Raw genomic sequence first — 16,606 nt, 5'->3', positions numbered from 1 at the left:
AGATGACCTCATAACTGAGGGACGGGGTCAAAATAAGAAAATTTGTCTCGACAAAATTTAGCTATTGGCCCTAGGTACAACATATCCCAAATGCAATGGGAAATTAATGCAAGGTAATATCGGAGATAGATTTTGAGCCTGAGCCCGGGTATCTGTGTCTGTCTTACAGCTTCGTAAATAATTGGTTGATCTTGATGACACTTGGGTATGATATTAGTATGGGGGTCTTGTGCAGTGCAAAGAATGGGCCCTATACACTACCTAGCGGTTGAACTAGGCACTTAAACCTCGGGTTTGCAGTGACATGACCTTGAAGATGATCATAACTGAGGAACAGGGTCAAAATTCAAAAAGTTGTCAAGACAAAGTTTAGGTATAACATAAGATATCCAAAATGCTGTGGGAACTATTATGCGTTTGAGCCTGAACCCGAGAACTGTTGTTGCCTATGTCTTGTTTCTATTTATGACTGATTTGCTGTAAAAACTTGCCAATGTTGATTACTGAAAATGATTGTTTGTTTGTTCCTTCATTAGGCTGTTAGAAAATGAAAAACGCACTGCGGTGCTTGTAGAGGAGAAAAGACAGTACAATGACCATGCTGAATCATTGCAAGCTACTATAAAGGTAGATTATGGCCCATGAATTTTGATACCTCTTCCATTATGAAATTACACATAAAGCATTCATGCATATATATGGAAAGATACCCTCCAGTACATTTCTAAAATGTAATCTTTTAGGATTTAGTGGAACAAAAGAAAGTAACAGAAACTGAACTAAGGGTATGTATGTACAGCATTGTATGAAAGATTTATGGTTATATTGAGTTCCTTCCTTCTAATGTAATTGTAACTGTAACAGAAAATTATGTCAGCAGGGAGGAATAATTGCATGATTATGCTATGATATTGGATGTGCTTGATTAGAATTAGTTATTTTCAATGATATGATCTAGATTTTTTTTATTTCGATCCAAAAATTGGGAATAGCATAAATCCAGCATCGATACTCTACTGTCATGCAATTTATCAAAATTGTAATATTGTGACATATTCTGATATTTTGACCTAATTAGGTTGTGGTAGCCAAGTAGCCATAATAAGTGTGAGTGTATCCATGCTATTAACTCTCCAGATTTAGTTAAAAAAGTTGGAATTATTATACCATAAAAATTATGATTTCATTGACTTTGGACTTTTGCTGCCCTACTTTCGATCCAAAAATTGGGAAATAGCACAAATCCAGCATCGAAGCTATTCTTTCATGCAATTTATCAAAATTGTAGTATTGTGACAAATTCTGATTTTTTGACCTAATTAGGTTGTGGTAGCCCAGTAGCCATAATAAGTGTGAGTGTATCCATGCTATGAACTCTCCAGATTTAGTTTAAAAAGTTGGAATTATTATACCATGAAAATGATGATTCCATTGACTTTGGATTATTGCTGCCCTACTTTCGTAGGAGCTGTATTATAGTATTACCTCTATGACAGGATGAAGTCATTGCCCGACTAGAAACAGAAAAGCGGCTGCAAGATGCTGAGGAATCACTACGTAAGCTGGAAAGTATGCTCGATAAAAGAGGAACAAAATATACTTCAGATGAAAAAGAATGTATGATTGGCAATGTCCGCAAACTTCAAGGTATTAAAAGTTAATCCTTTCACAGCATATAATCCGCACACCCTACGCGTGGTTCCCATACATATGGACAAATGGGAAAAGTTTTCAGGGATCCCAATCTTCCGACTTTAATCGGAATTCCGACTTTAAAAAAATATTTTTATGGTTTCTGAGATCGATTTGATGTTAAAATAAAGGGGTTAGGGGGTTATGATCGGTTATGACACTTGTGGTGAGTTCCGTAATAAAAGACTTGCTGTGGCTAGCCTGAGCGGACATCTTGAAAATCAATACTGTACCGCGTACTGGACTAGTATTGTAGGCGGCCACGTGCTGCCATGATTTGAATAAGAAAATAGTGGAACGATGTAGTTTAAACGATAGTTTAAATGACTATTCGTGATAGATAAAGTTATTTTATTTTAAAAAGCTTCTTTCATTTGAAATTAGAGCGCATTCATACATGCGCTGCACGCTAGTGAGCAGCGCATGTATACATTACTGATCACTAGAGTATATACCTGCGTGCATGTGGTCTATTGATTAGCGCACAACAGTAATGATCTGACTGACGCGCGTGTGATGCATACATATCGTCAATCAAAACAAACTTCAATAAATCGATACCGACGGATCCAAAATGTCGACTGCCCATAAATGTATTTTCTTATATTCGAATAAAATTAAGAATAAAATTAATTATAACTATTGCAAAATCTTTCTGCTGAGAAAATAGCTGCTGCTTCAAGGATTCGAACCGGCCTTCTTTTGTTTGTTTGAGTTTCAACCACCAATCAGAATTTTCGATACATCTGTCATAAATCAAACATTGCTTCCACCATCAAACTGATTTTAATTTTTGCTAGATTCCGGTCCCTAAGAATTTCCCAGATACCCGGAAATTGCCCCAAATTTCAAATATTTTCTTGGGAGAGCACCCCCAAACCCCACGCACCCTTTTTGGAGCCATTCTTAGTGCATTCTTATGTTATCATGTGGTCTTTGCCGTAATTAAAACTACCACTAAGAAGTAGTAGTGCCTGTCTCATGACCTTTGAAGCATCAGACATACAGAGAACACAGTTTCATTGGTTAACGTGTGGACTCTACCATATGGAAAATAGGGTGGTTAGGATGTCTGGGTGAGTGCACTATGCTTGGTAGGGAAGGTAGATCCACGCATTTTATTATTGAAAAAAATCGTTATATTGAAATAAACTAAAATAAGAAGTCTTTAGAGGACAAATACTCAGTTTATTTTCACAATTCCTCAAAGAATTTTTCAGGATTTGGGGAAAATAGGACCACTTTTGCCTGGGGAAAATGTCCATTTAACGGATAAAAAAAAAACAGCCTCACGGGAACCCTGGAAACGTGAATTTGTTTTCACTAAAACTGATATCTCCTCATGCATCCACTCACTACTATTTAGTCTATTCTAAACAGTCTTCGACCATATTGGACCTTATGGTCCTCTTGTTGAACTTTTTGACAGATATTTGAAGACGCTGTCATCAATTACCTTGATCTTTCGAACATATTTGAATCCCCCAAGGGCCCATCGCCATAAGAAAAATTGAGTCGATTGGACTCAAGATGGCCATCCTATGACCTTTTTAGTGCCCAAAAATGTCAATTCTGAGTCATGTAGCTTCCTACTGGTTTGCCATTTCTCATTGCAATTTGTGTTGGGAATTCTTTGGAAAGGGATCTTTTATACCGGAGACAGATATTTTTGATCAGCCAATTATGACGGAATTGGCGGCCATCTTGGTGTCATCAGTACTCATTTGTAGGTGGGATTATACTGATACTTAAGCACATTTTGTTAACACAATCTATTGGAAAGTTGTAGCTCATAATGTGTTCTATGATTTTGGTGAGTTTCAAAGTCAATGGTTTTTGTATATTGCCACCAGGAGGCGTTGAATAATACAATAACTTATAATTTAATTTCTATATTATATTTGCACCTATGCATATTTTGTTACCACAATCAATTGTTATAGCTCAAAAGTTATAGCTTATGACATCGTCTATGATTGGGGTGAGTTTTAAGGACAGTTATTCTATATGGTCACCAGGGGAATAGTAGAATAACTTAGTGTTTCCTTATCATATTGGTACCTAGACATATTTTGTTAACATGATCAATTGCAAAGTTGTTGCTCATGACATGTTCTATGATTTGAACATGACACAACTGAGCGCTCACTTCAAATCCAAGTAAGTTTGGATGAATTTCGGGGGGCAAAAGGACACGATTTTTGTGGCCCACCTCATCAAATCTTACATCATATGATAGCCTAGACTATTTACTACAAAATTCGGTATCCTGATGAAATTGGATTTTACTTTGGATTTTCTATGGAGTAATTGACTCTGCATTGCATTTCCTGAGTGCTAATGGGTTAATTAGTAACGAGGCATATTTTGTTATTACAATAAATTACAAAATCGTAGCTGCTGACATGTTCTATGATTGTGGTGAGTTTCAAGGTCATAGGTTTAGTATATGGTCACCAGGGGGCATTGAATATTGAAATTGTTAGATTTTTTGAACATTTAAAACCACTTCCCAAGTGGGCATGGTGTCCCTGGACCCCTAGTTTTTCATTTTCTCCAATGATTGACATGTTAACGTCCAGCCTAACACCCGAGGTGAGGTTTTTTTATTACCGTAAACTCAAGGTCGTTGTGCCAGTGTATTGATGCCTTGTCTTAAGCCTGTATGTTCCTATCTGTCCTTGTCATGGCTTATAAAAACGGTCTGATGAGAAATAAAGTACCTATAATTTTTTTGGCCTAAAGGGTTTTTTGTCTAGAATCCAAGGACTAAGACTACAGAAGAAATCTCATTATTTTATAGCATTTTTTGAAGACATGGCAAAAGAAGCGAAGCTCGATGATAACAAACCACTGCTACTACAAACAACTATTTCTGCCAGAAAAACGTTTTTGGTTAGAACAAAATCTCGACGTTTTTATGAAAAACGAAGAAAGCGAGTCCAATCTATGAGTATGTATATCATTTGATTCTCCGTATGTTGTATCTGTATTTTATCTAATGTATAATGCATGTGTATATGTACCCCAGAATTGATTCTAGGGTGGTCAATACAATGACAAACCATTAAATTATTATTATTATTATTATTATTATTATTATTATTATTAGGCCATCCCAAAATAATTGTCTGTTTGCCGTAACACTGACTCAACTTTTCAGGATGAGTCGGTAGGTAGGTAGAAATTTTTTTGGCAAAATTTTTGGGCAAAAAAAAACCAAATTTATCACCTTTTTAGCCCACTTGGGACTTTATTGCGTTCACTTTTCGTCCGTTTGTCCGTAGACGGAATCCAGTTATTTTGGGAAGTTTTGAAGACGCTTCAAGGTAATGTCTTGATATTTGGGTTACACATGCATCTACCCTAGACACATCGTTAGCCCAAAAACTGGCCCTGTCAGATTCAAGATGGCCGACTGGCAGCCATTATTGTTCGCCAAAATCAGCACTTTTTACACATTTTTGAACTTTTTGAGGAAAATTTTGAAGACGCTTTGATCAATTACCTTGATCTTTTGGATATATGTGAATCCCCCCAGGGCCCATCAGCTTAAGAAAAATTGGGTCGATCGGACTCAAGATGGCCGTCCTATGACCTTTTTAGTGCCCAAAAATGTTAATTTCTGCCCGAATTCTAAGTCCCGTAGCTTCCTACTGGTTTACCATTTCTCATTGCAATTTGTGATGGGTATCCTTTGGAAAGGGATGTTTTATACCTGAGACAGGTATTTTTCATCAGCCAATTATGACGCAATTGGCGGCCATCTTGGTGTCATCAGTACTCATTCGTAGGTTTAAAAAAGTTTTTCCACATTATATTGATACCTAAGCGTATTTTTTTTTTTTACCACAATCATTTAGAAAGTTGTAGCTCATAACGTGTTCTATGATTGTGGTGAGTTTCAAGGTCATTGGATTTTGTATATGGCCACCAGGGGGCATTGAATAATGCAATATCTTAGCATTTCTATATTATATTCGTACCTATGCATATTTTGTAACCACAATCAATTGGAAAATTGTAGCTCATGACATCATCTATGATTGTTGAGAGTTTTAAGGACAATAGTTATTCTATATGGTCACCAGGGGGCGTTGAATAGTAGAATAACTTAATATTTCCTTATTATATTGGTACCTGAGCATATTTTGTTACCATGATCAATTGCAAAGTTGTAGTTCATGACATGTTCTATGATTGTTGTAAGTTTCGAGGTCATTGGGTTTTGAGTGTGGTCACCAGGGGGCGTTAAATAGTAGAATAAGTTAGTATTTCCATATTAAATTGGTAACGAGGCATATTTTTTTATCACAATCAATTACAAAATCGTAGCTGCTGACATGTTCTATGATTGTGGTGAGCTTCAAGGTCATTGGTTTTTGTATATAGTCACCAGGGGGCGTTGAATATTGAAATTGTTGGATTGTTGAGCATTTGGAACCACTTCCCAAGTGGGCATGGTGTCCCTGGACCCCTAGTTTTACATGGAAACAATATTGCAAGTCTGCGTTGTGCGCGGGAAATTTGTCTAATAGCGTAGATTTCAAGAATTATTCTAAGATTATAACTTCGTCCAGAGCGTCATCTCTGTGTTCAAAATGAAACAGTACATTGAATATATGCGTGCATTGACATTACCAGCTTTAATATTGTCGCTATTAGAATGAATGGTAGCTTATTGGAACACTGCCAGTTTCCTGGAAAACTTAAACTAGGCCACATGTCAAGGCATGTTTTCACACGATGCACACTTGACTTCAAACATACGTAGCTCATACATCTGCAGTGGGTCGGTCGGTTGGCCGTTTTTATCAAAATTTAAATTTATTTCAATGAATCCCAGAAAAAAGTTTTCACTCGGTACCTTTGAAGTCGGGTCGGTCAGGTTACGGCATAGACCATTATTTTGGGATGGCCTTATTATTATTATTTCTATTATTAGTGTTATTATTATTCATTCTGGACTGAATCAATGCGAGATACACTAGATAGTTTTCTCCACTGTTTGTCTGTTTTGATTTCTTATACTCATCCAACTTGAATATGAAATTTCAGTTCATTTAAAATGTCGTCATACATTCTCAGAAGGTGAGATTCTTTCACTTAAGAATTCATTGTACACAATGCTGTTAACATTCACTTTGAAGCTTCGCTACAAAACAATATTTCTGAAAGGATTGAATTCATGATATGTTCTTCATACTCAGAATAAGTATAAGTAGACTTGACATCGAGTTTGTGGTGTCAATCAATTTTATTGTGAAACGTTACGTGGAAGTTATGATTATAAAGCAGTCCTGCCGCATGTTATCTATCTTTTTATGGCTTAGGCAATGATATACAGTCAAGCCCGCTTAATCCAGAACAAGGATTTAAAACGGTATCATCAATTGTTGCTACATATATTCATTCTCATTGGGTTTGGTTATTATGATGAATGTTGTTTGCCATGCTAGGAAAATATATAGAATATATTGAATATCAATAATAGGTGACAAAAGTAGAAAATTATATCTATAACAGCTGGAAAAGACAGTGAAACCAAGGCATCGGACCTTAGATTCTCTAGTACAACTTCAAACAAATGAATGAATGCTGAAAACATGAACCATAAAATGAGCGATGCCTTAATGCAACTTATCATTGCTTTCACTGGATTGAAAAGCATGGCATACCTCACAAAACTAGCACCATATGCGTAAGCCCTTCCCACGCACCAGGAACCTCCTCGGAAAACTTTATTATTGGAAGGTGCACAGATGCTCTTTCCCAGTATTTGGGGCTCATATAATCAACTTATTTAACGCTTTAACCAGCAATTGGTCATTAGCGACCAATTTGAATAGACCTGCTATAGTGAATAGTATAGTCAAGTATTGATTTCTGTGAGGCATTCTAACTCATTTTCCTGTGAGCAGATGACGACACCAGACAGCCTACGATATCTAACAAAGCATGAAAGTGATATATCATACATTTAGCATGTACAGGGAGGAAAGTTTTCCGGATTTATCCGGAATTCTGGATTTTTCAAGTCCGAGGTCATTTTTCTGAAAAGCCTTAAATCGATGAGAAAATGTGAGGGGGTAGAGTTTATTCGATAGTTTGTTGGTACCGGTGGCCGTAGAAGCGCTGCAGACCAGACAACATTTATTTTGTTTTACGTTTAGATTCTATTAAGGCTGGCTTATGTCGACAAGCAACGCGACGCCTACCGATGCAACTGGGTTTATCGCCGATTAGCGGCAACTAGCAGCCTACGAGAGGCCGCCAGTTGCTGCTCTATCGTTTCGACATAAGCCGGCTCCGATGGCAACCTGACGCCTACCGACTCGTCGCAAGCCGTATCCGGCTAGTTGCCCATGTTCTACTCCGGCCTACGGTAGGCGGACAGTTGCTTTCGATTGCAACCAACATAAGCTAATCTGCAACGCGACGGAACTGAGCGCAGCAATTCCAGCCAATGAGACAAATTATGACCGCTAGTTGGCGTCATTAGTAATTAGTCATTAACTTTCAAAATTCAAGCAGTTCTATACGTAAACCAAACCTTCAGCATGGCAGATGAGTGGACTGAAGATCTAGATACGAAATTTGTAGAATTATGGTGTGAGCGGCCATCTTTATATGATGTCGCTAGAACATTGTATTCAAAAGAGAATCAGAAAGAATAAGATCTTAAAGAAATAGCTTATCTACTGGAATTATATTTCCCAATAATTAAAAATAATTCAAATCTATTGTCAAAATGCTTATCACGTGATCATCAGCAGTCGGCTCAGTTACCAGTAATCGTACCGACATTAGCAGGGAAGCAACTGGGCGGATCTCGTATCTCGCTTGTCGGCCTCAGTTGCTGGGAATCGGAGGGCAGTCGACATAAGCTGGGCTGCAATCGCAGTCGCTGTCAGTTGCGTCGGTAGGCGTCGCGTCGCAAGCCAGCCTTTACTGACGTTTAACAAGTGTATTAATTTCATAGAATTGTTCAATGTTCTCATATCATCATATGGAAATCCCTCTAGAAAGGGCTTTCCCAGTGATATCCTTATCAAGAACCAGCCATGTGCTAGTGATTCATAGGGAAAACCCATTACCATGTGTATCAACAGAGTTGGACATGCTTATTACACAGTGCACCATGATTTCATCTTAATCAGCTGTTAATACATTATTGCAGATCCAAGAACAAATCGATTTTTGTGCTCAAAAGCGAGAACACTTCTTATGTATTTATATGACTTTACCTTTTCCCTTGCTGACTAATTAATACCCAAAAGTGCTGATGATAATTTGAATGTTTCTAAAACTTCCACCCAGGTGTGTTGAATAGCAGGCGTACTGCGGCATGGTGTATTGTTAGTTACTAATAATTTATTTATTCATTTACACTCAAACCCATTACAGGTATTAGAGGGACAACACAAGATTTACAGATGTATAACACGGTATAAAAATTTACAAATTCAATAACACAATATACTTGTTTAAATGAACAAACAGAAAATAACATAGTAACTAATTAGAACTATCCATGCTGTCGTGCCTTGGCTGACCGGCGACTGGCAACGATCTAAATCAACTTCAGCGAACGTTTTTAACACATTATTTATTATGTATTCATGGTTTGCTACAAAGAATAAACAAACAAACATTTCAGCAACAATAATTATGCTCATTTTTACATCATGTACGACAAATTATAGCATTTGAAATAATTGATAAAATCATATTTAAAGAGAGGCTACTCACAATTTCATGTTCACTGTGCGACATGTAGAGCTGACACTGAATACACAGATTTCTGATCAAACATTATATATGCCAAAAAGTTACTGAGCCGTTAAGGCATGATATAAGGCATTCGCCTACACGGAAATGCACAATCCATATCAAAACTTGCAGAGTGTAAAAAACACATAGAAAGTATGAAATTACAAATCATAACAAATACAAAAAACCATAGCTAATGAATAATTTCTTATATGACAAAATCTTTTAATAATCTAATTATGAATTAAAGCTAATTTCTAACACATGCATAGAGATATACATTCAAATATAACACTTAAGAAAAATACAAGTGAGAGCAGTCATTCAGTAGACAAATTCAATTTTTTTATAAGTTTCTTGCAAAAATCTGCAAAAATTGAGCAAAAAGAACTCTGACTGGTGCTGCCATCTTTACATAGAGAGATAAAAGTTAATTACTATTAACATCAATGCTAGTAAAGTCCATCACCAATTCATACACTGCACTGTGGTGTAGACACACTGAGGGTTAAATGTAAACATTTTTAGGCACTTAAACAAATGTCCATAGGATTATTGAATGTAATTAACTGAAGTCATTGAAGAACCATACGACATCAAAATCCAACATCCCGATCCAACTTAAGTGGGCTTGACTGTAGGTGTAATGATTAGTTGTTAGTTTCGTAGGCAGAGCAGCCATATTTTTACAATGTCCATGGAATAGTAACAACTGTTATAGCTTACGCTTTGCAATTTATAATAACCACAACCGTGGATTTGGGTACCAAAAAAATATTTTTCAAATTCGTCCAAAAATGATATAATAGTATGGGGGTGATGGTGTCACTGACCCAATCCTGTGTGATTGGTAATTGGGCTAGTCAGGCGTGATTGGTCATCAGAAGAACTGTAAAAGTGTTCGGTGCCTGTTTTACACATTGTCACGTATTGCTTTTCATTTCCTATTTACTCAACTATTTCACAAAAATTTGGCTTGTGTGCTTTATCTATTACAACATGTATGTATTTGATCAAGCAGACATGGCACGTGGCAACAGTACTAATACATATCGCCAAAAATCCATGAATTCATATGAATTTTTGTTATCACTAAAGTATGATGTGGCGTCTAGGGTTTTAGGTATTACACACTGTGATGACTGTTAGTGAGCATTCAGCCTGTATTAACTGCATAATTCAGGGGCTTGACCTGTACTGCTTGAGATGCTGATTGTTGATGGAATGTGGATGTGCCGCATTGAAAATAGCCATTATCTTTCAAAATATGAGAACCACCGCACAATATGTAAAAAGCATTCAACGCAAATTTCGAAATGCCATTGAAATTTTTACGTCTTTTCCACGAAACCGCAACAGCGACCCATCCGCTACGGAAAGGAAAAGGCTTCCAGAGCCTTTAGCAATTCAAATCATCTTTATTAACTATTAAAGAAATGGCTGTGATCATGGTCCAATCGAATACCGTATCTTGATTAAGTATTTTACCTTTAAGTCAATCAAGGAAGAATTCATTACTTTTAAACAAACCATCACCCTTACACCCAAATACAAACGTTACTGCTATATAGCCTAGAACCATCAACTCCGAAAATCCATCTGATTTGTTATTTGTTATTTAGTATTGTTATTCAGTGCAATATATTGAAGAGTCAGGTTATGCAAGGATATCATTTCAGAGTTCTGCTGTAGACATTAGAGATCCAAAGATGCAATTTTTCCTGCTTATCGGCATCGATAGAATTGCAGTTTACACTAACTAAAACTTCTAGAATATATGCATAAACCAATTTTTTGGTTATTAATGGAAAGAAATTGTTGTAACTTAACACATGTTATCCAATTGCTTTGTTATGAAGAATGTTGGGTTATAAATGCAAGTGATTATCCAATAGGTTGGGCACCAAGAAATAGTTCAAAACCAGCTAAAGAGATACCTTCAGTCTTATGGAATTGTGCTGCTGACAGGTATAGTACCACCACGACACCACAACAGTTTGATTACCTAGAACTTCTGCCGTCTGCTTCGAACTAATAATAAGCTTTACATATACATAGATCATTCCCGAAAAGATGACCACCTCTATAGAGCCACTTACCCCCTAAAAACTGTTAAAAGTAATCTGTGTTAATATGCGGCTATGGGTTCTATAGGGGTGATCGTTTTTGCTTGATGGTATATGTATAGAAGGCGTGGAGGATCATTGTCATTCATTTTTCCTTTATCGACAATTGTTGATTGTTAATCGTCAATCCATATCGAATTCAACAATCTTCGGAACCTGGCAGCGACTGCGCATGTATGTACAGATTACAGAAGTAACTTTTTGATTAATTGTCCGTTAACTTAATTTTATACCTGTTTGGCATTCAAATTCAGACAAAATTCCTCTTGATTTTGTGAGTCCACATATTGATGATTATAATTAGCTGATGAACGGACCACATCTGTTCAAACTAAGAGCGCAAAAAATAGGATTTGAATAGCAATCCATGGCAAATTAGTAGACAGCAAGGAACACGGATGCATAAATCATCATTTTGGATTAACATTTAGTGATAGTAAGTAAGATCATGGTTAGCTCTAATAGAGAGGATATTTTGACTTATGAACTGATGAATCTTAGACAGAATTTCAATTCTTTGAAATACACCTCGTATTGGTAGCGGCTTTGGTCACAAAATTGGACCGGACCAAATTTAGACCTGTCTAAATTTCGTTGTGTGAATGCACCTATATGATATGAAGAAATACACAGGAGTGTACAAAATTGCAGTAGCACTGATTAATGAATGATGATGATCCACCAGGTCTTCCATAGTATATGGGATTAGTGGTAATAATTACCTTTTTGTCACTGATATCAATCAAATTTGTCATTAATTGGCGAATGCATAACAAGGTGATTACTCTGTATGCAGAGTTAGGTTGTGGGTTTTTCTAGCAAAATGTCTAACTACCTTACAATGATTATTTCATTTCTTTGTGGTTGTGTAATTCTTACCGTGTGCAATCAACTCACTATATCCACTGATTCAGGACATTGTTTTATGTTGAGGGTACAGAATAACATCAGTCCAATAACTTAGATAAATTAATGAAATAGGTTTTTAACTGACATATCTTAGCAAGGCTTCATCTTATAACTCCATCATACTAATACACATGGCAAGTGGAAACAAAAGGTATGCATTAGGCTTTTGATTAACAATCTATGAATTTGCAATTATTCAAGAAATTCATATTTATTGCACACAAACGGCTAACATTATTCATTTCTAGTACCAATATAGATATTTCTATACATGCTATTAATTATCAGTGCGTTACAAAATAACTATAGCCACTGATGATCTGATTACCTCTTATTGGCTGTGAGTATATTGAGACTTTTATAGTAGGCCGTACTCTAGCGACAGAGCCGCCATAACAAGTACACCACAGCAATTCATGAGCGACATTTTGACACTGAAAACAACAATGCAGCTTCACGCACTTTGTGGTGGATCCCTGCACAACATTCTCAATATTGTCAAAATTTGCTAGCATGTGACTTAACACATAAACATGTATCATGTTTCTCTTTCTGATAGTTGTTGTACATGGAGTACCTAAATGGTAGTGAATCCATGGTTCCCACAGAACAGGGAAATTGGGAAAAACTTGGGAATTTTGAAATGATAATTCCCGGTTTAGAAATATTTGGGAATTTGAAAATTTTCCTCAAATCAGGGAAATACTTGGGAAATTCATTACATTTCACATATTGCATTTGCCAAGGGCAACTTTCTTCAGTAATTTCTCTTGAAAATCACCTTTATCAACCAGTCCCCACTAAAATGTTGTATGTTAAATGACGATATGTGCTCATTTCCATTTGGGAAAATTGAAAAATCACCCATGAAATACTTGGAAAAAACTTGGGAATTTTGAATTCATATAAATGTGGGAACAATGTGAATCGGTGCACCACATAAAATGCATAAATACATAAAATGCATGTATAAAATGCAAATCCTCTATTGACCAAACTGTAAAATCATATATCTCAAAGTTGATAAAGATTTTTTTATAACCCTTTCCCAAAATCCCTGCTAATATTTTCCTTCCCTAAACTGCTGGGAGTACATTTGAAAGATTTCACCACAGATATAATGGATGCGTTCTTATGCAAATTGAAAGTTTTCAACAAATTTGCTCAGCACCTGCTCGGCACCGAGCGGGCACACTATGTGATCAAATGTGAGTGTATTTGTGTGGTTTTAAGCAAAACCGATGAGGTTTCCTGTAAAATACTTATGTTAAAAAGCTTGTTTGTGAATCGATTCGCTCAAACAGGCCCATTTCTTCAGTAGTTAGCCGAGTAGCCACTTCTCTGGAATTGCGGATTTTTGATTTACCTTTGTCAGCAGTATGAGGTTGGCATTGAGCCAATTCATGTAAAATCGCGGTAGGTTTTTTTATGTGAGCATTTTTTCATCGGTTCTCGGGTTAAACGATGTTTAGTCGATGCGATTGAAGACATGACAAACCTCCGTCGATGACATGGTCAACTTTAAATTCGACGAAAAACTGTTTTGGCGGGAAAATTCTTAGCTCTTGCGTATAGAATTGCAATGACCTCGATTAGGGGGCGTCGTCTCTACGAGCGAATGAGATTGGCTGAGAATAGACATGTGCCATCTTATCTAAGTCGTTCTATTAATTTTCATTGAATAAACTGGTATTGATAGCCTCTAAGACCATGTTAACCAAATTCCAATTGGGTTAGTAGGGGCATCCAGCAAGATCAAGTTGGCTCAGTTCATATGGTTCACATCGAAAATCGCATCTCGCAGACACGCAAAAATATTTGCTGCAATAAAATTAGATGGGACAAAAGTAATAAAATTAGATGGGACAAAAGTCGCTGATGACATAGTGCTGGAAGCTTTAAGCATTTTCAAATTTAATGAATTGCCATTTTAGACTGCCATTGCCATTTACTAATAACTTGCCAGGTACCCTACCAGGGCTATATCAATATTTCTTTTTTTTTCAGACTGGAGTTCAGATGATCATTTGGATCGAAATGGACCGACAACAGAATCAACTGATGAAAATTCTGGTGCATGGCATAAAAAATCGCGTAATGTAAGACGTGCCGATAGCATGATGGCACGGGACACTTATGAATCAGTGAGATTACCCATACCTGGAGTATCCCAGTCTTAGTGCGAGTAATTAGAAGAATTTACACCGCCAGATAAAACCAATTCATAGGATTTCAATGTATCTTCTCAAGAATCTGTATTAACACCATAGTTCAAATAATTCTTGCCTCAAAAAGGCATATCAGGTTTTATGTACTGGTATCTATCTTCATATATAAATACAGAATTAAGCCTATTTTTCATACCATTGTTAGAAATATGTTCAATGTATACATTTTTCAATCTAGGTGATTATGAAGATGTGTAGTAAAGAGAACTGATGTACGACAGCGCTGGACATAGTAGGTCCTTCGCTTTCAATGCACCAAAGACTTGCTAATAAATTTCATCTTTGGACTTAGATTTTAACATATTCTAACCGTAGATACGATTGGCCTAGGAAAAAGAAATTTACTATAGTAAAAATTTATTGAAGAAATAAAACATACCCGGCAAAAATATACAATAAAAGCACAATTACAATACTGGTAATGAAGATATATCTGTCATATCTGTGGTTCTGCTGTATTCGAGCAACTAGCTCTATGTACATGTATTTTCCAGTGCTCGTGACATAACCTAAGCTAAAGGTACCCTAATTAGCTTAAGCCTAAGGAAGGGGCTTAAAAATTGGCAATTTTACATACTTGATGAACAGTCCCTGTTACAGGTACGATTTCCCTACATGTAACTGATGTACTGAATACAAGTGTAAACTTCTGAAATCTAGATGGTTATCCATCAAAACTTGTCGACTGTTTTGAAAGATAATTGAGGTATATGTACACTGCTGAAGTCAATTTGAAATTAATGTTTTCAGCTCACGTGGGACTTAAATCCATGCTGGCTGTTGCGTTCACTTTTCGTCTGTTCGTCTGTCCATCTGTAGACGGAACCCGCTTATTTTGAAGACACTTCAATGGATTGTCTTGATATTTAGTTTATGCATGTATCTGCCCTTGACACATCTGCAGCCCAAGAAACTAGCTGGATGACGAATCAAGATGCCCGACTGGTGACCATTGTTGTTGGTCGCCAACATGAGACTCTTTTACACATTTTCTGAAGTTTTGAAAACAAATTTTGACTTTTTGATCAAGTCGCTTGACATTCATAGGAATTATGGGCCAATTGGACACAGATGACTATTGTGACCTTTTTTGCTAGGGTAGGTTGTATCATATTCCTAGGAATATTTATTGATTAGATTTGAATGAGCAGCATATTTTTGGACCACAAATATGCTGTGTATGATATGAGGCCTGGGCAAGGGACAAAAGACCGGCACTAGTCGTATCCATGCATTTAGGCAGCTAGTATTCATGTTCAGAAACTAATTCACAGGGTTCGTCACGGTGCTTGAAAAGCTCAAAAAGCTTGAAATGGCATGAATTTGAAAGATGCTGTTCAAACACTTGAAAACAGCTTGAAAATAGATTGAAAGCTTGAAATAAATTTTTTGGCTTGAAACGCTTGATTATGACAAATTTCCAAATTGCCGACAGAATACGTTCTCGAGTCATTTCTACACGTGCATCATGTCTAAAGCCGGGCGTCACGTTGCCTCACAAGTGAGTCAGTTGCGACGCGATTGTCAGCGACTGTGTGCGACTAGTTGCTCCTAGTCGCAAGAGCGCGTAGATCGGTTGCGACGGTCACGTCGCGTCGCAGAAAGTAGAACATGTGCAACTCATTGCGACTGGCGTCGCTGGCAGTTGCAACCCGTCGCTGGCAGTCGCAAGGTAGCGTAGGTCGGTTGGTCGTTGGCAGTGAGTCGTTAGCCGTCGCAAGGCCAACCTACACCCGGCTTTAGGGGTCAATGAAGAAATTGATTAAATTGCATTGAATGGCTAATCTTGCATGTTGTGAATTATGGTGAAACTCTGCGTCGTCTGTAGACTTTTAGGAAAACATGGGGAAATTTCAGTTCTGCATTGACATCTCACAC

At 36.9% G+C, this 16,606-nt stretch overlaps 1 protein-coding gene across 3 annotated transcripts in view; it reads left to right on the top strand.

Moving 5' to 3' along the window:
* LOC141913202 (pleckstrin homology domain-containing family D member 1-like) overlaps nucleotides 1-14,901 on the top strand; it is a 56,021-nt gene extending 41,120 nt beyond the window's left edge. Inside the window, exons 10-16 of one of the 3 annotated variants that reach the window (XM_074804684.1) lie at nucleotides 537-627; nucleotides 744-785; nucleotides 1,497-1,647; nucleotides 4,496-4,645; nucleotides 6,751-6,783; nucleotides 11,361-11,433; nucleotides 14,508-14,652. In XM_074804684.1, the coding sequence (XP_074660785.1) occupies nucleotides 537-627; nucleotides 744-785; nucleotides 1,497-1,647; nucleotides 4,496-4,645; nucleotides 6,751-6,783; nucleotides 11,361-11,433; nucleotides 14,508-14,523 (556 nt within the window). In that variant the 3' untranslated portion in view covers nucleotides 14,524-14,652. Of the gene's footprint in view, nucleotides 1-536; nucleotides 628-743; nucleotides 786-1,496; nucleotides 1,648-4,495; nucleotides 4,646-6,750; nucleotides 6,784-11,360; nucleotides 11,434-14,507 lie in introns of all 3 variants that reach the window. The other 2 variants (XM_074804693.1, XM_074804679.1) reach the window with 2 other exon arrangements.
* The last annotated feature ends 1,705 nt before the right edge of the window (nucleotides 14,902-16,606 follow it).

Source organism: Tubulanus polymorphus, chromosome 1 (genome assembly GCF_964204645.1).
Source record: "Tubulanus polymorphus chromosome 1, tnTubPoly1.2, whole genome shotgun sequence".
Lineage (NCBI taxonomy): Eukaryota > Metazoa > Nemertea > Palaeonemertea > Tubulaniformes > Tubulanidae > Tubulanus > Tubulanus polymorphus.
Note: the sequence above shows the minus strand (reverse complement) of the source record. Positions and strands in the feature narration are given on the sequence as shown.